Consider the following 24,199-nt stretch of genomic DNA (forward strand, 5'->3'; position numbering starts at 1 on the left):
ACCTGGTTAGATCGACTTACTCTTGATTCATCACCATCTTTGGCCATTTAAAAGGGGACAGCATATCTGAGATGAATTGTTTCTGAGACTGCTACACCTCATAAAGACTTACTTACATTTTTATTATATGGTTATTCATATTAAAAACAGAGAAATCCTAAAATATTGATACATATCCATTTCTCTCAGGAAGAGTCTCTAAAGGGACTGAATTTTCTGGAGCTGGGAGTCTGGGGCACCCTTCTTAGAAGACCCACAGTTCATTCTACTTAAGTTAAAGAACCCATTCTCTGTATTTCAGCAAATGTTAGGGAACACTAACTTATTGACTTGGGTTCTAAAATCTTGTTTGGTATTTTTATTACAATGGAATTAAGTTTATAATCATTACAGTATTCTCTGCTTGAAACATTTTAATAGTGTTGCAAGGACTAGTAGAAATAGGAAAATCTCTTGCTAGTTGTTGATGGAAAATAGTAGTAAACGCAAACCTCCAAAATGTCACTTGTAGGCCATAGGAGCAGGAGCACAACCATATGGGAGGAGATAACCAGTCTCTCCCTTCATATATATTCTTTTTTATTTTCTTGTTATACCTTCCCAAAACAGAGACATTCAACAGTAGTTAGAATGGCCATCTCCCAACATTTAAAAAAAACTGCACCCCCCAATGGGTGAACAAAGTAGAGTAGTAACCTAGAGTTCAGCTGGGTAAGCCACTGCGGAGCCTTAAGTGGTGAGGTCTTCCAATTTCAGAGTGATGTGTCTTCAACTTGTATCATCATTTTAGTGGAAAAACATAATTTAATTTTGGTGAAATGAGATTCATCTCCCGACAGGATTAGTAACAGCATTCACTGAATTTCACATTCTTCTTTTGTGAACTGTGAAGAAAATGAATGGTAGCTAGAAGATCAATGGGATTCCAGCTCCAGCTGCAGATGGAATGAAGATATACCAGGACAAAAACACCTATATTTTGATTTACAAAGCTAACAGCAGTTTTAAATCTGCAACTTAATTACAGACCAACTACACCACAACCTTTTCAAATGGCAAAAATACAAAAAAGTTAAGTGTTACAAAAATATTTCAGAAAAAGTGCATAGTCTAAGTGCATAGTAAATAAAAGCACTGAAAAATATCTTGCTAGAGGGAGTTCAGCTTGGAAAAGTTATTACCAAAGCTAAACATTTTTATTTTACACAAACTATACTCAAAAATAGCTTTATGAGACTGATTTCTGGCTAAAAGTATCAAAGGGTTTATTAGTCAAGAAACAAATACCTTAACTGACATGGTGGACAGAAAAGAAACAAGTAAGCTGCCTACCTCAAAAGTTTGCACTCATTAAGATTTCTGCATGTGATGGTGCTAAGAGATCTTTAATAGCAGAACGTGGTACTCATGGGATTATTGCTAAAGTAGTTTTAAGAAAGAAAAAAGAAATAAAACAAATTAAGCCTGACACAATCCGACCAAATATGTGTCAACGTACAGTTTCAAGGTTATTTTTACAAAATACCTACATTTACACAACAGGTCCTGTCAGCATTTTCAGACAAAAGTTCTTTTAATCTACAAATGAATAAATTACACTATTTAAAGAATTACTGTCAAGCTTTTCTTTCTCTTGGGTCAGAAAGAGGCAAGAAATGAGTGCATTTAAGATTGAGAGGAAGCACAGATAACTGAGGGAAAATAGGGGCAAAGGGAGGGTCAGCAATCATATGAACCTCACCTGGTGGGATGCTCTCCAAGGTTAAGAATCAATCTGCTCAACTCCAATTAACAAGGAATTTAAAGAAAAACTACAAATGGTAGTTAAACCCTTTAACGCTTTCATTCTTATTCAAAATCAGTCCAGCTGTGTAGTCTGAGGCTGCAGGAATTACAACACCAAGTCCTGGCAGCTGCAGCTACTAGGTATTGTGCCTGCAAGTCATTAAAAAAGGAAAAATAAAAGAATGCCTTTCCCCTTCAGACGAAAGAATAATTTTTTTAAATAAAAAAATCTGAGGAAAAGTTATAACACTAAATCTAAAATGATTTGCAAAGGAATAGTATGTAACAAATGGCTTGAAGTAGTCTATTAAAAAATTGGGGAGATTTTGATTTCATAGTGAGTCAGCAAGGCATTTTTGTTGTTGTTAAAAAAAATCTCATTTCCTTACAGAAACAGTTTTTAGTTTTTAATGAACTTGTAAACAAAAAGCTCCCATTTCAAAATAAAAACAAAATCCCAGATCATATAGATGTTTACAGTGATTACATTTATCTAAGCAACATACATACATGTTCAGTTGTAAGATGTTAACTAAACTTCTGTGACAAATATGCTTTTTTTTTAATACCAAGAACATTATAGAGTTAATGCAGAGTCCTAAGGATAATCTAGTAGTCACTAAGTTTTTCTTAAGTCTTCACTTTAGATGCTGTTATTTCTAGCACAGGTAAGCAGGCAGAGTCTTTCGTATGCTCAAACACTGGAATCTTTGGTTGCTACCATATCAGCTGGCTTGCAAACAAGAAGCCAACCATTTTAAGAATGTTTTAAGTGAACAACTTGCAAACCCCAGGGATGGATAAACCCTAAGAATGCACAATTGTGAGCATTTACAACCATCACAACTGTGGCTGAAGACTGTTCATGCCGTTCTTCTGAAATGAGATCTCAAAGCAGTATAGTTCAAAATAAAAGATTTTAACAAAAAATTGGCATATGCACAATTTCTCCACCAATTTGTGTGTGTCAACCATTTAGTTAACTTTTCCACTTGAAAAAATGCAATAGAAAACTGGACACCATGTTTCACTATCTCAGTTAATATTCACAATTACAGCGGCTACAACTCAGGACACGGCATCACCAATGCTGCCCAGAGCCAGTTTATACTGAAATTAAGTTCTTTACACCAAGTAAATGGTTGTTCACAACCACTGGCTAGTGTACATATGAACTAAAATTCCTAGAATTGGGGAGAAACAAATGCTGCTCCGATCATCTGCTCTGCTTCTTCTGTTCCTCGATTCATGCTTAGAAACCTGTTAAAAAAAAAAAATCAGAACAGAAAAAATAATTAAAATTCCAAGTTAAAAAAGATTAAAAAAAAAAAAAAACCCTACACCCAAATTTGGGAAATTGGATGAAATTGAGCTAATAATTACTTGAGAATGGTGATTCGTGTTATTTTCATCTATTTGAAAATGACTAGCTCGATTTTTAGAACAACAAAAAACCTTTTTCTGGATGCTTTTAGGTAGGAGCTGTATCATTCTTCCCAGTCAGCACACAATTCTCAAGCTACAGAATTACTGGTGGTTCCAATGAGCCTGTTTTGTTTACTTTTATTTCTCTAGTACCTAGAACATACTATGTGTTCTAATATCTATTGAATGAAAAACAGATTGCTTTGCCTTAAAAACTACAAAGTATATACATTTTAACCATACTGTGTGCAGGAACCTCTCTGCACATTTCTGATGCATATAAGTAACAGTAAGCTTTAACAACGAATGTATTCAAAAGATAATTGAATTATTCCATAGAACACAAAACTGCTATGTATATGATTTTTATACAGAAACCATATACCTTTCAAAAATTTTTACTTTCATCAATTACATTAAAAAGGAAAGGTTTTGCTCCAGATCTGAAAATATAAACAACTGAAGCCTTTACTTTGGCTTTATTTACTTAAGCCTTCCCACCCTACACATACTACCCTCCTCCCCCACCATTAGACTTTTAAGACTTCCACATCCAGGCAGGTTTGAATAGAAAACAGCTTTAGGTAGTAATAGCTGCATGTTCCATCTGTGGTTAAAGACCACTAAAGGAAATGCTGATCTCTGTTACCTACAAGCTTTATATATGGCTAGAGGCAGAAAGGAAATAAGCCTACTTTTCAACAATAACTTGAGAATCCCATTAGTACCCTCTTCTCACCAACAGCCATTCTTTGAGGTGCCCATGTCCCTTGGTTCACCACCCCCTGCAGACTCATTATAACTCTTTCTAGCCCACTCCGATCTCTCACTTCTTTAGCACTGAAATCACATTTTTGTTAATCATAAACTTCTCCCGTTTTTGTGCTTCTCAAACATTTGTTGGGCCATCTCCAATGGGCTTTGTGGGACAAATAATATGCTTCTATAATTTACTTAGCACGTATATATGCCCCCTTTTTCCCCCAGAATAATGCCAAATATTTATAGATCATTTGTTGGTTAATACTGTCTCAACCTGTTAACTAGGAGCTTTTCCATTTGAGAACAGAAAGTCATCTTCATCCATTTAAAAATATATTGTGCTTGAGACCTGAGGACAAACAAGTAAGTGTCATATACTTCTTTCTCTCTCTACATTACTAACAGAGTAGGCACACAATAGACCTTTGTTGCCTGCCCAAGTATTAAAATTCATAAAGCAAATGCCAAAAATGAAAAACAAAACAATGAAACTTTCTGAAAATGTACTTCACTACAGGAGTATTTGGTGTGTATTACTAAACAGAAATACCAAGGTAAGTATAAAAAGAAACGGCTGTCAAAGCAATGAATTAAATTTTAAAATAAGACCATATTCTGTAACCTAATTCCAATGTTAAAATACAGAGTATCATAAAGCAGATTAACACTATGAATTAGCTAAACAGAAATGACCCTTACCCTGATGAGCATTTGAAGTCCTGCAATTATACTTAAATATGATAAAGAAAAACATTTACACAACTACTAAAACAGTTTATCATAGCTTGCTATGCAGTTACAATATATGGAGTAATTTAATCACTATGTTGAATATACAAATCAGCCTTAAAATAGAAACCAGTGTCACTAACTAAAAAGAAAACGTAAGTCATGTCAACCAAAATATTAGAAAATTTGGGGTCTCTAATAGGAATAAAAATTATACCTAAATAAGAATTTATCTGTTCTTTTAATCTGGTATTTGAGAAATTACTGGGTCAATTAATGATTACAATTGCTTAGGGATCAGACAATGGCTAGCCTAAAAATATTCCTGGTAGAATAGAGCAGTCACATCCAGATATAACTCTTCAGGTTGGCCAGTGGTAGGATATGTGTGCATCCAGGGATCAATGCTTCTCCAGTGAATTGTTCTAAGATGTTACTGAAGTTAAAAGAAAAATCTCAATGGGAGCATTTAGCAGGTAATTCAGCATTCAATCTTCGAATGCTAAGCATTCTTTTTCCCCAGCGTGCATGAGTCCTTGGTTTTCATCTTGTAGTTTGGGTAGTCTTCTCCTGGCTTCTGGCTTCTAAAAGTCCCAAAACCCATCTTCACTGCAACAACAGTTAAAATAAGGAATGGATCCCTTTGTTCCTAAAAAAAAAAAAAAGAGGAAAAAAACAAAGTTAAAACAGGGTTGGACAATCATTGGGACCACTGAATTATAATAGCTACATTTAAGTTTCTTTTCAAATCTGCAAAAGGAAAAAAAATGTTTATGTGTATTTAACTCATGAGATTCTACCCCTTACTCCAAAATCTGAATAGTATATATTAGCTCTTTCTTATGAATTCACTTCATATGTCCTTGACTTTCTTTTTTAAACAGAACCACAAATTAGTTCAAAGGGCTATTTATATAATAGTATGGCTTGATGGGCTTTTGAAATTTTTGGATCCTTTCACAGATGACAGAACTTTTAAAAAATAGTTTGAAGACAATATTCATCTTCACAATGCAATGCCATTTATATGAGTCAACTTTTCTATAACATGCTTGTGTGGAATTTTTGGTTGCACAAAAAATCAGATCAAGCTTGGACAATTTTGAATCAGACTGACACTATAAAAGTTAAAGAAGAAAAACAAAAACTATAATAACTTTTCCTAACTAAAAAACTAAAAAAAATGTATTAGAAATTGGGAAAGAAAATAATTTTATTTTTATCACTACAAATAAATGACATCTTAAGTATACAAAGTACACATTACCCCAAAACTGTATTAAAAAAAAAAAAAAAAAGACTAATGATCTGATTTCTTTTGTCTTCCCTAATAGAGAATTCTGAGGTTGTTGAACTTTAAAATACCTGTTACAATGGATTCCTTCCCCAATTGGTAGATGGTCTGCATATACTGAGTCACAGCAACACTCTACTCTTCTGTCTTCTAACTGATGTGGTATCCTATCCATCCAATCTGACAAGTTGAAGTTTGATCGGTCCAGCAAGCCTTGGAGATGTAGGCTTCAGATCACCACAAATCAACTCTTGCACACTCCTCTTCATTTTTTGTTGGATTACTGAGCTCTTCTCTCCAGTTGTACTGTCCATAGTGAAAAAAGCTGACAAAAATTTCAGCAAGCAGATGTAGCTCCCTGGCACTTCTTTAGATTGAGTGTATTCAGAGAAGATCAGTCTCCAGATATTTCAAGGTCTTCCCCTGTGATTTGGGTTACGTTGCTGAGTGACCAGCCACATTCCTAGCAGCAGTTGGTGAAGTCAGAAAAAGTTAAGCTAAACATAAATGGTAGATGAATCCCAGTAAATACTGGAAGGTAACTCAAGGAAGACCACGGGCATTGTAGGAGAACGTGATGGAAAAATCTATCTTTTGTCAACAATTTGACATCCACATACACGATGATAAAACTATGTTTAGTATCACTGGCAGGAGTAGTGAACAGATGGATAAAGATAATGAGAAAAGAATTATGTAAGGATCCAACTTTGGCTTCACTACCTTCCGGAATTCTCCCCTTCTCTGACCTCAAAGAAATGGTGAACTTAACTGGATTCTGAATGTCCTAAAAATATTTCCTTTTCCTTTAGTACTTCTTAAATGTCTTGATGAGTACTTTTGTGATAATCACATATAGTCGAAGAAAAGGAAGTGAAATGAATTTGAAAGTGCCTCAGATATGAATCTTTTATTTTTCTCCTTAACATGTACAAAACAGTAATTATAATCTTGTGGCACATGAACACTGAAAATTAGCCACTGTGGTGGGCTTTATGAGAAATGCCTTGTTTCATACTCTTTTGATGGGTTTTGGAATGGAATATTTCAAAAGATCTTTTCTTTAGAAAATTAATTAGAAGTCTAATACATAGAAGAAGCCCATCTTAGCTGAGTAAGTCAGCTTACTGTTTTGAAATAAGAGTAAGGCAGACTTTAGAATCTCTTAACGAAAATTCTTAACCAACTGCTGAAACAATTTATACTTTTCCACAGAAACATTTGATATAGATTTTTCAAAAATAAAAATAATAATGCAAAATATGTTATTAGTCAAGAGCACCATTTGAGGGATTTTTCCAGGAACATATTCCTGCAATATACAGCTTTACTTGCTGAAGACTCATTTAAGAAACTGTATTCTCTGCTGTGGAAAACCTCTGAAGAGTGTAACTCTGTGAATGAAAACTGAGATGCTGTATTTAAAAAGCATCTTCTAAAATTTTAATACTATGTTATCATCACTGAAAGGATTTCTTGGAATCAGCAAATAGTTGAGTTGCATGGGCTCTTCCTTGAATAAAAAACTATTGTAATGGACCCTAAGATGGTATGCTTTTTAAAACACTCTTAATACTTAAGAGATTGAAATCAGTAAATAAGTAACCTAAAGTGACTATCTTCATTCCAGACTTCAACTCCAGACTTAAAGATTTCTTGATAGTCTGGATAATGGGGTTTGGGCCAGGAAAATAGGCTCAAACTATTTATTTTCATGCCACCCTCAAACTTGATATACTTCCATAGCTTTATACATAAGAGATATCATGTGAGATCGGTTTGGGACTCTATACCCAAAATTAATGTTTTCAAGAAGTCAAAGATCAAATACAATTTTGTTGTTCGTATTCTACAATATGGAACATTTTAGTAGCAAGCAACATTTCACTTGGAATCAAAATATATCACCTTAAAATGTTTCTCTGAAGGTTATCACAAAGGTAAGTGATAACATTTTATGGAAAGTCCAATTTTTCAAAATTTTACAAGTTGGTGTTTATGTGATAATTTGTATAAGCCTTGTCTAACACTGCTATGAAAATTCTATGAGACTTTCTTGTTCTAAAATATATTCTATCTTCAATGTAGAGCTCCAACTCATGACCTTGAGATCAAGAGTCATATGCTATACTAATTGAGCCAGCCAAGCACCGTAAAAATTTTATAAGATTTTAAAGTTGCTTTTATGAAAAATAGTTACAATACAAAATTAAGGATTAAACTTAATTTACAATTTCTTTCCAAGGAAACACACTAACTCCGTGGATCCAACTTCTCATCTTTAAGACCTAAATAAGGCAGGACAAAAATTCTGCTTGTTTATTGAGAAAGAGACAAACAGTAAACTAACAATGGAACTAATTCAAAATAAGGGAATTCTTTCTGAAAGCTGCTGAATGCCTGAAGTGAAATGTTCTAGGTCAGATGAGATTTCAATCTAATTTTAGTTCTAGAAAATGCAACTCGTGATGATCCTATTATCCCAGCTAGCTTTAGGCAAAAATTGGTTTCATTTTATGAAAAAAAGTAAATATCCTATAGATACCAGGTATAACAAGTCCTAAGTCTAAAACATTACACTGGTAGGATCATTTCTCAGCGACACTAGCTAGTAAACCTACTTCATTAAGAGGTTGACACTGCGATTAGTCATACAATGATTAAAACACTCAAAGGGACAATTAAGTCCCAACTGAGATGCAAAGGCAACCATTAGTGTTTGCTATCCTGAGCTGAAATTTCATCATCTAAGAACCCCCATTACATTAAGTCTTCAACTGTGAATCCTTCCCAAATACAGAAACGTGGAAGAGAAGAATCTCAACTTCATTCCTAATAGATGAGCTGCTGGGATGAGGATGACATCAGTGAATTCTATTTCTTGAAAAGTATCCTCAGATTAGAGTCTATTTTTAAATCACAAAATTGTTTAAATACAATTCCAAAAAAATAGACCAAAGAAGACTAAGTTCAGACTAAAGCAGTTGTTCAGAAATTAAATAATTAGAAGCCAAAGACCAAACCTTACCTGCCCACCACTTCCAGAAACTAGTCAAGTATCAGGAGGTAATAAGCCCCAGAAAGGGGGGAAAGAAAAACAAACAAAACCACGAAACACAGGAGTCGAACTGTATGGCAACAGTGACAAGAATGGAACTGTGCCCGAACAGTTCTACTCCTTAGTAGCACTAGGAGTGCCAGAGACAGAAAAGAAACAGACTACCAGTTCAATGGCATTTGCCCCAGTTTTTTCAATTCGCGAAGCCTAACTGCAGAATTCAATTCCACAATGAACTCCCAGACCCTGAATATTTGCAAGATGTTATAAAATAAAGCCCAAAACAAAAAAATTGTTTTGAAATTAAGAACCTTATGTAAACAGCAACTAAGAAAGACCTGGTTTTTTGACTAGGAAACACGTGTCGAGCTTTTCAGTTATTTGAGCTTTTAAGAGCGCAAATGAGATGCTCTGCAACTGAGAAGATAGACACTTTGGGGGCAATGCCAGACTCACCTCTGAAAATTAGATCATGTTCACAATTTTCCATTTTAAATGCTAAAGCATTAACATGCAGAAAAAAAATTCTTAACACTGTTAGTCTGGAAGAAAGTCAAAATACCATGGCCAACCAGATTCATTATTAAAAATCAACAAGTGTTAGGTCTAGGATTTTGGATTGATTGATTATAGCATATTCCCAACACCAAATGTGTTTTGGAAAGGGTTAATGAATGAGTAAAAAAGATGCAGTTGTTAAAAATGACCCAAAATCCCAAGAGAAATGATATAATATATATACACACATATATGTATATACAAATACATATACATATATATATGAACAAGGACATTTGGGTTTAAAGTTAGTAGTCAAATTTTCCAAGGACGTCTTTTTTTAAAAACACAGAGCCAAATTTTTATGTATTTTAAAACCACCTCCTTGATCTAACACTGTTAGCAATGAATGAATTACCCAATTTTGTGCTCAATTTGTTCCCTGTAACGTCACTTGGTTCTTGGCTACTAACCTTTCATGTTACTCTTGGTTTTGTCAGTTTGCTTGCCTGTGGGGGTTTGGGCCTGCTGACCCTGCCCACTTGAAGAGGCTGCCTGCTGTGCTGCTTTCTGCTTTAACATTGTCCAATCAAATGTGTAGTCATATTGGTGGTTCAGGGTCCTGGAAAATATAAAATGATATATGTTAATCCTTTAATAATAGAGTCTCGCTAAACACTCTAATGAGCTTTCAAGTCAGTAAAGGCATTTTTTAACAAAAAGAAGCCGCCTTTATTACTTTCTTCAAAGAGGCAGCGGGGTGGGAATAAAAGGCAGAGTGAACAACAAAAACATGGAGTCAAGCTGTCAATTATCTAGGGAACCATCTGAGTAAGAGGTACCTTCTAAGAACAAATCACAGTAAGTATAAGAATGTAAGCTTGTGGGAGATATGTGTATGTTGGTAGCTTAGAAAGAAGATTTTTCTGGGGTTAGAGGATTACCCTCAACTCTTATTCTTTTCGAACTAAAATTTCCAGCCACATGTACTTTATTTCCCCCCTCCACTCAAGACCAATTCTAGGTTGCACCTAGTGAACCCTAGAGTCTGAGGCCTGCCTCCACACAATCATAGACCCCGTAACTCTATTTTAATTGCTGTTAGTTCTGATATTAAGTAGGGTTCTGTAGCAAAGTTGGAAAATTTCAAGGGCCCCCAATAATCACTTCTGTATCTAATATGAATTGCAATTATCATGGAAAAGTTAGATTCTACTTTGAGTTTGAGTCAACTGTTTCTTATTCGAAACTAAAATAATTTCAGGTACATCTGCACCACAAATGGAAAGATGTCAAAAAAAAAAAAAAAGCACCTCAGTTTCTTAAAATTTTATTCATAGGGTTGTTAAACTCATGTTAATTTTCCACTTGTCAGAACAGATGTGTTGGATGGATTTAACTCATTTCCCTCACTGGAATCTATAGTCTTAAAAACACCTTAAAAACTAACCTGAAAAGAATGCGGAATAGCTGCCTCAGATACATGTAATCCGGGGCTTCCTCAAAGCGTAGCCCACGACAATAGTTTAAGTACATGGCAAATTCTGCAGGAAACCCCTACAAGTTCAAGAGTTAAAACACAAAGAACAAAATTTAAGACAAAAAAAATGTATCTAAATACAAGTAAAATTTGTTTTTGAGGAGTGTTTCACTACTTGGCCATAAGATCAAGAACTAAACTTACTACAATATGACTTGGTATCCCCATAAATTTAACACAATTTCATCATTCTGACCACCTCATCATGTAAATCTTGTAATACTGGCAAAGTAAACATGGATCCTTTCCCTACAGTATAATGTTCTTAAATAATTTGGGTATCCCACTTATTATTTTTCAGTGTCTAATAATTCAATGGCAACACTGAACAAATGGAAGAATGGAGGCCAATATCCTCCTCTACCACAATAGGACAGTGAACTGGCACTTTCTCCCTCTCAAATTACCTCTTTTTGGATAACTGTATACCTATATAAACAGAAAAATAAAATCACTAAGAGTACAAACATACAAAGCAACCACTGTTGTGATATAAATCAATCCAATGCTTTATCCTAGGAACAGACTGGGTTTGCCTTTTCTTTTTTCCGTAACTGTGATGATATAACATACATAACATACTGTTTTTCCACTAACATTTTATTGCAATTATCATTCTGTTATTTCCAACCTGTTCATAAGCTTCTGAATGGCTGCATAATATCCACACCAGTGAATACATCATAATTAACTTGTTCCCTATAACTAGACATTTAGGTATTAAAATTTTCATAAACAATACTAATAAGTACATCTGTGGCCATAAACTTTTTCCATGCTCAGTTTCTTAGGAAAGATTCTCAAAAATGTATAGAAAACATCTTTAAGGGATGCCTGGGTGGCTCAGCGGTTGAGCATCTGCCTTTGGCTCAGGGCGTGATCCCAGAGTCCCAAGATTGAATCCCACATTGGGCTTCCTGCATGAAGCCTGCTTCTCCCTCTGCCTGTGTCTCTGCCTCTCTCTTCGTATCTCTCTCATGAATAAATAGTATCTTAAAAAAAAAAAAAAATCTTTAAGCCTATAAGATATTTATCACCAAAAAGATTTTGCCACCAGGAATGTAGAAATGAAAATTAAAACAAAAATCCCTAAACCCCTGCCTTGAGTATATGTGAATGTGAAAGGTTTCTAAGTTAAAAGAGACCATCTCTTTTCACAACCTTCCAATTTTGAGAAACTTCTCCCCAGCGGGAGGTTAAGGTGAGATAGAATGGACATACTTGCAACATTTAATTTTATTGACTGTATTGATATAAACAGATTTCATTCTTATGTTACTTCACTGTTGAGGAGTGGACAGCTGAAACCTTTTAAGTGATAGATATATTGTACATTGTTTATTGAAACTCTTAACATGACTTTAAAATTTTTAATATACATTCATGTCTGTGTTAATGGTGAGCACCATATACCAAATAAACTTGCTTTTTACATGTATTTACAAATGGTGCTAAACCACCACAACTATAAGTCCAACAGTTTTCTTCATGCATTGCTACTTTATGAAAACAGGTAAAATCTTAAAAGAAAACTACCAATATCGTGTTAGATATGAATTAAGGAGTTACCAGTGGACCACAAGACTGAAAACAATCTCACTACTTCACAGCAATACTAACATTGTGTTCACTGTACCCTTGGTCAATTATGTGTGGCCAATCCAGAACAACCTAGTTATTTCTAGATCAAAATTAGAGACAGCCCAGGAGCAGACAATGTAACCCTTTCTTTTCCTGTAAAAATGGCTGACTTTTCCAGTAAGCCAAATGCATCATCATGTTGCACAGATAAAGTAGTGTATAGAAAATGTTTTGCTTCCTGAAGTATACAGATTTTGGAGTTATTTGGGTGTACCATAATACACGAACATTTTATTCACGGACCTAAAATGTATTTTATAATTTAGAATAAATCCCAAAGAGTCTCAGAAAAGAATATAGTATCTCACCACTGACCCCAACCCTTCCTTTACTATAGATCTAGAGAAAGGAAAAGCAAAACTGTGGACAGGGAGACATAAAAACATTACCTCTCCCCCTTCCACAAAGTACTATTTCAACTCCACGTTGACTTTCTCCTTCTAACACCCAACTATATAAATTATATACTGTCTACTAATAATCTGAGTTATCCAATTGCCTCAAGATGACCATGTTCTTCCTATAAAGAGATCATGGTTATCCATCACGTCAGAGCTATTTTTCCATTCTCAACTTATAGGCTTCTCAACAAAGTTTGAGATTTTAGGGGAATAAGCCTGACTCAAATTGTCATCTGTATTGTTAAACACTGGCTATTTTGGATTGCTGTGATCTGCCTTTGTTTTTCTACTCCTTGATGTCCCTGCCAACGGTTGATATCCTTTCTTTACTGGCACCAGTTTAGGGATAAAGAGAATTATTTCCTAATTTTGTCACAAATTGATGAGGTTCCACTAGAAAACTTTACCTGCCTTCTTCTTTCTTAAATTTTTAACTGATTAATTATAGGGCCCAAACAAACCAGAAACATAAAACGTTTATTTAAAATGACTCGTATGGGGGCACCTAACTAGCTCAGTTAAGCATCTGCCTTCGGCACAAGGTCATCATCCCAGATGAGTCCTGCATCTGGTTCCTTGCTCAGCAAGGAGTCTGCTTCTCCTTTTCCCTCTGCCCATCCCCTCATATAGGTGTACTCTTTCTTAGATAAATAAAATCTTAAAATAAAATGACCCATATGTTCAAGCCACTCTCAAAAATACTCAGAATTATCAAAATTAACATTTAAAATGATAAATAGCTAACTACCTAATGAGATGTTTAAGTTTCAGAGTTCTTGGATTATTATTGTATTAAAACAAAAAAAAAGAAAAGCCATCATGCACACTTACCTTACATAAAACTTCAACAGGAGTGGACATCTTCTTTTCACTAATCTTTTCATATTTTTGTTTTTTTGTTGCAGCCTGGGGAAAATAAGAATCAAACCAGATGACATATTCAATACTACTGAGAAGAACCTTACTAGTATAACCCACCAGACAGAAATGTAAACTTGCAATTCAAGAGAAATAATCCTAGAATAAAAAAGACACCAAAGTATATAATATGCCAAAAATTCTCTCCCCTAAACAATTAGCTTTTTAGAGGAGTTTTTAGCTGTTAGGAAAAGGTAAGTCTTAATAGGAATATGATTTAAGAAAAATGAGTGAAGTCAAATCTGAAGTTTTCATATTTAACACAAGGGCAAAAATATAAACAGAGCAATACCAAAATAAGGGTCCATCATTTAGTAACGTTAGTAAGTGAAGTCAAAATGTTTTTCCAATGTAAAAGTCATATTGGATAGAGCTATCCACATAAGCACTGACCAAATGGTCTAGTTCATAAATGCTCAATAAATACAAGGATCATTTTCCTTAAAAGTACTAATAAAGTGGCAAAATAAACCATTAGAATTCCAGGACACAGTGAGTTATAATTAAGACACTCAAAAAAAAAGTCAAGGTGATACTCCTAATTAATAGAAACAAATGTTAGGATAATTATACTAGATCAGCCAGTTTTACTACACAAAAAAAGTATACATTTTCAACATACTGGCAACACATCAAAATTAGAAAGTCTCCAGCTTTAACTGGCCCATGTCAATTTCCATTCAGATTAAAGTTACTGGTTACCGGTGGGTACCTGCTTACTGTCCAGAGGAAAATTGTTCTTCAGGCCTAACTATGGGATTCCATTAACTTAATTCTTGCTAAGATGATCAATTTTATTTTTCCAATAAAAGGTCAAAATAAGCCTCATTTTTGAAAGGGAATCTTATCTCCAACATGTATTTTTATTCTTTTTTATTATTATTATAAAGATTTTGTTTATTTATTCACAAGAGACAGACAGAGAGAGAGGCAGAGACATAGGCAGACAGAGAAGCAGAGAAGAGGATCCCGTTGTGGGACTTGATCCTAGGACTCCAGGACCATGCCCTGGGTTGAAAGCAGATGCTCAACCGCTGAGCCACCCAGGCGTCCCTATGTATTTTTATTCTTAAAATGAAACAGAAAACTGTTAACAGAAGTCTCATTTACCTTTAGTCCTTGCCATGGCAGGCTGGTTCTATTAAAATACATCAAAACATATCCTAATGATTCCATGTCATCTCGGCGACTAGAAAAGAAAATGTAATTTATGAGCTGGAATTATTATGGAAAACGTGAGGAAAGGTAAGCACACAAGTTTTCCTAAGTGAGGAGAAAGAGCCAATTTGGTGGTTTGTGATAAAGGTGCTTAAAATAAAAGTTCATAATGAGTTGCATGTAAATAAAATTTACTCCCAGAATATAAAATTATAAAAAAATCTACAACACATTCGTGCAATTTAAATTTTAAAAAGCAAAAAGGATTTAGCTATACAACTTTCCAAATGAGGTTAATGAAAATGAAAGAACAAAGTAGGAGGTCATAAAAAATAACTTGAGGGATGATGAAATAAATCAATATTTTAAAGCTAATTAAACTTCTATATGACTATATTCACATACATACACTGAATATTTCTAAAGCTCAAAATTCTTCTCTTGAAGTTCCCTAACCTGGAAACATCATTTATCATTTCTATGCTTCTTTTAAGGAGCAAAAACTGACTGACAAAAGATGAAGGGAAGACAAAAAGCCGGGGGGGGGGGGGTGGGGTGGGGGGGGGGGGGGGGGGGGGGGGGGTGGAACCTAGAAAAAGCACAGAGATCATGACAATGTTTACCTTAAACCAGATCCTATTAATTTGTGTAGGAGTAAAAGAGAACATGAGATGGCCTACCAACCCCCCTTTTGGTCCATCAGGACTCAGACAACATTTTCCTTATAATACATTCTCCTCCAAAACTTAACTTCTATTGCTAAAATATAAAATGTCCAAGATTAGCTTTAAGAAATAAAGTACTGTATTCAGCTGAAAAAAAAAAATAAACACCAAGATAAAACTGCATTTATGCTAACCTTTCCACCATGCAGTATTTTCTCCCTGAGAGGCAACCTTAAAACAAAGAAAACAAAAGGTCTCTCATTTAATTGGCTTCTCAGCTCTGACTAAAGCCAACAGGTAAAAGGATTAACAAGCGTCCTTCACATCCTCAGCCAAGAGACATAGTTAGGTATCATAAGAAATTAGCTAAAACATTTCAAAAACCCTTTAGTGACTTTTGCTATGGATCTGATAAATACATTCATTTTTCAAACTTACCTCTGTTCAATACCAAGATGTGCATTGATGCTAGCATATCGGGCAGTGCCAGTGAGATTTTTATCTTCTCTGTATGGTATGTGTTGCCTTGTCCTGTTGTCTCTGTACTTTTTGGCCAAACCAAAATCAATAAGGAATAACTTTAAAAGAAAATAAAGAAGATATTAGGTTTCCAACCTTGCTCAATTGAATTGCTTCCTATTCATTACACAGCATCTATACCATCTTGTTCAATTAGATTAAAATAAAGTATCATAAGCAAAAAAGATAATGAACAAACTTAACATTCCAATAAGCTTCTACTAGTCCTCATCAATAAATCAAGTTAAAAAAAATACAGTTAAGTGGTTGATCCTTGTTAGCTGAACCAATTTCACAGGCCCAGTTTACTATATACTAAGGAGCCTGTCTTTAGTAAAGCAGTGAAGAAATATATACATGCTTGATAGTAGAGTTGACAAGTGAAGTGTGCTGTGTGCCATGATGAAATCTGACATCCTATTATTGTTGGTAAACAAGCATGAGGTTTCAAAAACTAAACTATCTGGAATTCTTCCATTTTACAAAGGCCATTCTTCATCAGTATGCCAACAGAATGTTCATTATCTAAAATAAGACAACCCTGAAAGTTTGATATTGACAACAAAACCAAGATTTTTATGAAAAAATAAGGATTTTTTTTAAAAAGCATGCATTACAGTCTATTACTTCCCACTGACATTTATCCACATATCAGGTTAAACTACTGGGAAATACAAGTTGATCAAAAATCTTAAAAAAAAAAAAAAAAAACTTAGTGTTTATTTACACCATGATAACACAACTAGCAGTTTAAAGGAGTTAAAAACCAGACTAGTATTTTAGAACAAAATAATGTTTAGTGTGGTCTTATTTATATGGTACACAGAGAATAAAAATTCTTTTATAACGTAGCTAATTTTAAAAAGTAATTGGGGTTTATTCTCCATGATTAACACTTTAAAAGAAGGAACATACATATTTCTGACAAAAAAAATCCAAAATATATTCATATTTACCTACCTACTAAAGCAAAATAAATAATCTTTACTTCAAATTTTAGTCTTGATCATAAACTCATTTATTTAAGTTATTTTTACAAAGATTATCCAACAAGGCAGGTCTTTGTGCCCCCACAGTACATACTATGTGCCCTAGATCTTTTTTTTTTCCCCCTAGTTATGCCTAAATTTTGTAGTTCTTTTCAAAAAGCAGATTTTGGATCCCTTCTGCTCACTTTATAATCTGTGACGTCCTGGGAAACACATTACCTAGCTTATTAGGGTCTGTTTAAGAATAAATAAAGTGACTGATTTAGGTGAAAAAAATCTGATCAAACTCCTCTCTTAGGAGGATAAAAAACTTTTATAGAGGGGCATGTGGCTGGCTCAGTTGGTAGAGCATGAGGCTCTTGATGTCAGGATTGTGAGTACAAGTGTCATGTTGGGCACAGAGATTACCTAAATAAATAAATAAATCTAAAAAAAAGAGAAAGAAAAAGAAAAATACGTATCAGGCAGACTGTACCCTAGCCTTAACTGGACACTGGATGAGACACTAAGATTTGAATCTGTGTCACCAAGGTAACAATGAGATACTTATTTTGACCTAGTCTACCATTAAAGAATGAATATTAAATTTTTAGTAAAATTTAACTGGATGACAGCTCTCTAGTAAAATTAAATTCACTTCCTCAGCAATCACATTATTAAACGACTATGAGAAAGTCAGTCTTATAAAACACAAAGAAATAAAGCTCACACTCAAGTTTCTCTTGCTATGAAAATGGACTTAGTATACAAATATTAAAATGAGCAAACTACATTTCTGTTAAGCAAACCAAAAATTATGACTTAAGTTCTGCAGATTCACACTTAAAACAAGGCAAAAACAATCACAAAAGGATATCCAACTTTAATTTTAAATGTTTTTAAAAATACCTTTAAGATTCTGTGGGTTTTAAATAAAAGGTGATTAGGACATGACTCTCCTCTAAAGGATATTTTCTGGGATTGCTTCTTTTAATACTTCCAAATGGAGAAGACAGGAACTGACAAGAATATACCTGACAGTTTCATTCCTATTTTAGGTCTACATTCAGTAGAGCTGCATTTGCAACTATAACCAGACATTTTCTCACAACTTTTTAAAAGATTACTTTATAAAACTTCAGTGTTTACTAGATTCTTTCCTTCCACAACTCTAATGGATGAAATGTAGTTTATTAAGAAAACAAAAAAAATATATACAAACACTATCTTCTCAAACACGATCTCAAACTTTAATCTCAAAACAAAAAAATTACAAAGCAAATCAACTCTAAATTTTCTTTTCCTATAAAAACTGAGAATGAGTCAGGAAAAATAATTTCACTGCTAAATGAAGTGTCTTCTTTTAAGAGCAAACAACTGAAAAGGAAAACTATGCAAAATTTAAAAAAATCTCAATCTCTTGGTGGTTTCATCATCTTCTGGTACCTATCAAGCTGCTTTATAGTAGCCCTCTGCTTGGAATTTAAAAATGAATATTAACATAATGGAAGTGTTTACATGACACCACAGAATACCAAGGATACAACCAAAAAGCCGCATATATGTAAAGGAAGAACCAAACCAGGAAAAGCCAATATTCAGTAAGTCCTAAGATAATGTAATTTTTTATAGATTTGCATATGCAAAAAGTCTAATGTCTTTGGTGGGTCAAGCTGCTTTTCTGTGGATTTGTATTTTGTGTTCCAAGTAAAATTTATGCCTGTGTTATAGAATGCAGCCTATTCTTCAAACACATGTGGGAATGAGTTAATGTTGGACATACCAGGGTAATTCCATCCAGCAGAGGTGCACTTTCCTCAGAAACACTACCACTAATTTTAGCTTTTAGTATATCTAGCAATTTTTCTCTTAAACAGGGGTCACATTTCCCTGCCCTTCCAAAAAATTCACAAGATCACTTTTCCTCGCAATTGAACTAACCTGTATGTAGAGAAAATAAACAATTCAATATAATTTTATGGAAATTACTAAATGATTATGCTATAAAATATAAATGTGTGAATGAATGGATAAGCAAAAATGGGGCACTAGGTGCTTTGTAATGTGCCTAATTACCCCCCCACCTCTCTCCTTCCAATTAAGAATTAGTCACAACTGTTATTTCTTTGTGAATAAACAGAAGTTTGAATTTCAGAAACCTATTTAATAGCAAAAGAAGATGGTCCCTAGAATAACGGTGGACAGTATGGAAAAGGATTAAACAATCACCCAGATGATGCATGTGGTATAAGGTACGGAACATACTTTTAAACTACAAAGTATGCTCATACACCAAATACAACTTTTCTCTTTTTGATTAGTCATGTCAATACTTGCTTCTCAGTATGTACTAAATTGACTGATCAAGATTCATTTATTTTCTCAAGAGCATAACAAAAGCTCGCTAACTTCTATGAAAGTTAAAAGAAAATATGGAGTTCCACCTACATAAAAAGATTTTTAAGAAAATTATTGGGGTGTGGGGCAGCCCCAGTAGCGCAGCGGTTTAACGCTGCCTGCAGCCTGGGTTATGATCCCGGAGACCTGGGATCAAGTCCCATGTCGGGCTTCCTGCACGGAGCCTGCTTCTTCCTCTGCCTGTGTCTCTGCCTCTCTCTCTCTCTCTCTCTGAATAAATAAATCTTAAAAAAAAGAAAAGAAAATTATTGGGGTGTTTACTTAGCCTGCCAAAACCTAAATCATCAGATTATCATTCCTTTTAATTGAACTCACGTATTATTAATGGTAATTGTTTCTAAGTGCTTCAATGATGTTATTGTTATATTGTTAGACTGCAACGTTTCCTAGTTCAAGAGTATATAATGCTCTTTCAGCATATTAAAAGCAATTTGGTTGAAGTTGGAGAATTCATAACTCTAGAAAATCAATTCTAGAAACGCTATATCTCATAACTAAACTACACTTACCTGAAGTTCACTAGGAAAGGGGAAGAGAATTGAGGCAGAATATATTCATCATACAGCACTAATGCAACAGAATTTAGATATGTTTCATGCATTAAAGTTCTGCAACTCCAAATACATCTTTAAAAACTAAACAGTCTTATCTCAAGTTTACCATTAGACAAAGAATTTCAATACTAGACCAACATATCATTTCCTCATGTGGATGTTAGAGATCTAAACATAATCCTGTTTTCATTTAGGTTTTCTCTAAACTTTACAAGCTTTAAGCAAAAGCCACAAAAAAAAAAAATCTTAGTAATGTTATATGTTTGCCAAGTATGTCTGAATAATGCCAACGTAAGAGATGCTTGAGCAAGATCTACATTCTCCAGAATTAAAACAAAACAAAAATAATCAAAATAAAACAATAAAAAAGAAAAGCACATGAATTTGGGATTGAGGTTGGAATAGGAGACAGTTTCAGACCTGGTTTAATCCTGAGAAAGATGGGTCCTGAGAAGTACTAACAGTCATGCTTCTTTTCCTCTTCCCCACTGGAGATTCTAAACACTAAACAGACAATAGAGGGTGGCAGTGCATCAAACAGTATTGCTTACATTGCAACAATGGCCGGCGCAGACAGGCAACACCGAGGCATTAGAGAAAGAACAGGGTAGCCAAATGCCATCCTTCTTCCACCAAGCACTGTAGCTTCTCAGTTTTCCAAATAAGAATCACATGCTCAAGAACATTTGAATTCTGGAAAATACTCAAGTTTTTAATGCCACTATATTGTGTCACTGCCTGAATCAGGGATAGCAATGGTGACATTTGGCTCTTTAATTTTTAAATAAAAAGAATGGGGAATTTGGCTCTGTAATATTTGGTATCACAATCTGCCCTTCCCCCAAAAAAGATTGTACAGGGGAAAAAAATCTTCAGTAAGGAAGAGGTAGAAGGCATTTAGTCACCTCAAAATTGTATTTCATAAGCATGCAGGGCTAATTACTGAAAGAGATGAACAAATTCACTAAGATTGGAGTGGTCACTCCTAAATATCAAATTCAGAACAATTTTCCAAATAAGAAATTTGACTTGGAAAAAAAAAAAAAAACCCTCAAAAGCCCCCCACTCTTTTCTCCCCATGAATAGAAAACTGCTAGAACAAGCTAACCAAAGAATCCAGTCTCATAAAACTGGCATTTTTTCCAAACTACAATACAGAAAGAAAACACTAAAAACCAACTACATAAACAAAACACTAATCTAAAATGTTCAAGAACAACATTTAGAATTGGAATCTTAAAAGTTAAGTGAAACACTGCACTTCTACCCTAGGGTCTCTCTGAATCTGTATTAACAGCAATCTGCTCCATGATATATATTTTTTAATATCTCTAAAGAGGATACAACATATTCTAAAAAAGTTATCATCACGGGGCAAAATGGACACCTTAATACAACTATGTAATTAACAAGCTATTTTTAAAGGGGGGGAAGCAAAGAGGTATTATCTAGGTCATCATTTGATTTTAAGCCAAAAACCATGTACTGCAATGTTGACATGCAGAACACAGATCACAGGAGGATAATGGGTATTTAGCAGGAAGAAAATGGGGAAGGAGGGCTGAGAAATGGCCAAAGATCAGGGTCAAACTGACAAAACTGCCCAAAAAATTAAGACCAGTAATTTCTTTTATCTTAATTAAATTACCAGGTTTTGCAGTAACAATTAAGAACCTGGATGCTTCAGAGAGAGAAGCTTTATAATATTAAAAAAAAAAAAAAAAGGATGCAATTTGGGAATGGCAAGATAAGTTATATATAGATATACACACCTTTTGTTATTTAACATTTAACTTTCAACAAAAAATTTAATTCCCTAAAACTTGGTCAGACCAACAGTTATGTCTCACGCATTAACAAATAACACCAGTTCTAATGGTAATGGCTACAAGTTGGCATTCATACAGGCAAACAAAGGTAAACATGTATAGCCAGACCTAAAAACACCAAACATTTCCTAAAGATTTAATAAAACAAATGGGAATCTTCCTTCCAAAAACAAAACAAAACAAAAAAACAACAAAAACCAAAAAGCCCCAAGTTGTCCTGAAGTTGAGAATTTCTATCAGATCATCAGATCGTAACATGCTTAGTGCATTGCCAATGCTGCCTGTCTGCCCGAGCTCAACATTGAATCGATAAATAAAGCAATTCACTCAATAAAACTAATCATTGCAGAAAAAATTTCAACACAATTAGTTTCTAACTACAATCATGCGCCACTAGCTAAAACCCAATCACCCCGTATGTTCAACCATTCTGAGACCCCAAAGCATACTAATTTTGTTGTATGAACATTCATTTCACTTGACTATAATTTTCCTTTGAAAGGGGGAGGAAGGGTAGAGAATCCACCCAATGATGCACCCAAGTAAGAAACTGTCAACTACTTTTGAAGCAGGCCCAAAAGTTATCCTTTTGAATACACAAATCCAAGGACTGAAGAATTCTCATTATGATCATGCTCAGTCAGCAAATGTTAACGCCATGGTGACAGATGGGTCAGTGGTTCCCACGCTGGCACAAGCACATATATTACAAAAACCCACACTTCAGAGACAAAGGTTAAAATCTGATTTTAGCATTCAGGAAAAAAAGTATATGGGGTTTTTTATTTTTTGAATGAGTGAAAAATAGATACAATTGTTGAATAATTAAGTAACATATGATTACATTTCATTATAAAGCCCTTGGGAATTTTTTTTCCCATATAAATAATTAACCTTGGTTGGGTTAAGTTGGGAGAAAATTTATTTCAAGTTACTAAGTTAATAGAGTTAGCTGATCATCCTTCTAGCACAAGCTTTTAAAACAATCATCAACAGCAAATACAATTTTCCATGACTTTTAAAGACTGAAAGTTTACCAAAGCAATGCCTGGAGTTTTTACTCTTTTGTTCTTTCATGCAAAGAACATTTGACTAACCTTATTACAGTGACGCCCAATACCCATTAGGAAGTTATCTGGTTTAATGTCTCTGTGTATAAAATTCTTTGTATGCACATATTCAATTCTACTGATCATCTGGAAAAAAAGAGGGGGTGAAAGATAATGTAATTTGAATTGTAATACAAGAAAGCAACACATTATATCTCAATTATTTCAGTATCTCAGTTCTTCAAGATCACAGGTATATTTGAACAACTTCATTTAGAGTTCACAAAGATAGTGCCAGACAAAATTAAATGTAAACGGCAACCAGGCTCTCCATTTATCTCTAGATTGATGGATACTTAAACATAAACCTGCCTTATTCTTTGGCATGTTCTAGTATTAATGTTTATAATAAACACAACATCTAACCTGGTAGGATGAATCGGTGTTTGCAATTTTTAAGTTACAAAGTAATCAATTTGGAATTTTCAGTTAGTAAGAGCTAAATCATTAACTTTCCACAACCAGCTCTCTGCCCCCCCACCCCCACCCCCGGGGTAACCCATGTTAGAACAGCCTGGCATTATCTATTTCCATGCTCTTATTCACACACATTCATGAAGTCAAGACACACATCTCTTTGGGAATGAGGATGTTGACCAATTGAAAGATATAAGGTGTTACTGTTTTAAACTAGAATAGAAGCATCCTACTCATTTTCTTCTTGTTTGCTTGTTTTTAACTAAACATTCCTAGAAGTTAGTAGCATATAACACAAACATAAAACATGGGACATACACATGCTGGGTTTCATTCCTTAGATGCTTTTTGCACTCTCCCATGTTTTTTCTCCACACAAGCAATCATATTCAAAAACTGAATAGTAAGCCTATCATTCTAACAACCTTTTCTTAATTTCTTGGAAATTCTATCAAGTCAAATGGTACAGGTCTTAGCATTCTTTTTAATGGCCACAAATATTCTATGGTAT

The 24,199-nt window shown here is 34.3% G+C and overlaps 1 protein-coding gene and 1 long non-coding RNA gene across 5 annotated transcripts in view; both read right to left on the reverse strand.

Annotated features, from left to right (window-relative positions):
- Window positions 1-395: 395 nt before the first annotated feature.
- Window positions 396-24,199, reverse strand: part of CSNK1A1 (casein kinase 1 alpha 1) — a 50,777-nt gene continuing 26,973 nt past the window's right edge. Inside the window, exons 4-11 of one of the 4 annotated variants that reach the window (XM_041747251.1) lie at window positions 23,260-23,358; window positions 20,754-20,837; window positions 16,313-16,452; window positions 15,162-15,240; window positions 13,965-14,039; window positions 11,002-11,108; window positions 10,061-10,173; window positions 396-3,045 (exon numbers count right to left, since the gene is read on the reverse strand). In XM_041747251.1, the coding sequence (XP_041603185.1) occupies window positions 3,038-3,045; window positions 10,061-10,173; window positions 11,002-11,108; window positions 13,965-14,039; window positions 15,162-15,240; window positions 16,313-16,452; window positions 20,754-20,837; window positions 23,260-23,358 (705 nt within the window). In that variant the 3' untranslated portion in view covers window positions 396-3,037. Of the gene's footprint in view, window positions 3,046-10,019; window positions 10,174-11,001; window positions 11,109-13,964; window positions 14,040-15,161; window positions 15,241-16,312; window positions 16,453-20,753; window positions 20,838-23,259; window positions 23,359-24,199 lie in introns of those variants that run through there. The other 3 variants (XM_041747249.1, XM_041747252.1, XM_041747250.1) reach the window with 3 other exon arrangements.
- LOC121486401 lies at window positions 4,292-10,018 on the reverse strand. The gene is made up of 2 exons (XR_005986620.1): window positions 6,067-10,018; window positions 4,292-5,350 (listed from the first exon to the last, which is right to left on the reverse strand). It is a non-coding gene; the product is annotated as an uncharacterized LOC121486401 (long non-coding RNA).

This window comes from Vulpes lagopus, chromosome 3, assembly GCF_018345385.1.
Source record: "Vulpes lagopus strain Blue_001 chromosome 3, ASM1834538v1, whole genome shotgun sequence".
Lineage (NCBI taxonomy): Eukaryota > Metazoa > Chordata > Mammalia > Carnivora > Canidae > Vulpes > Vulpes lagopus.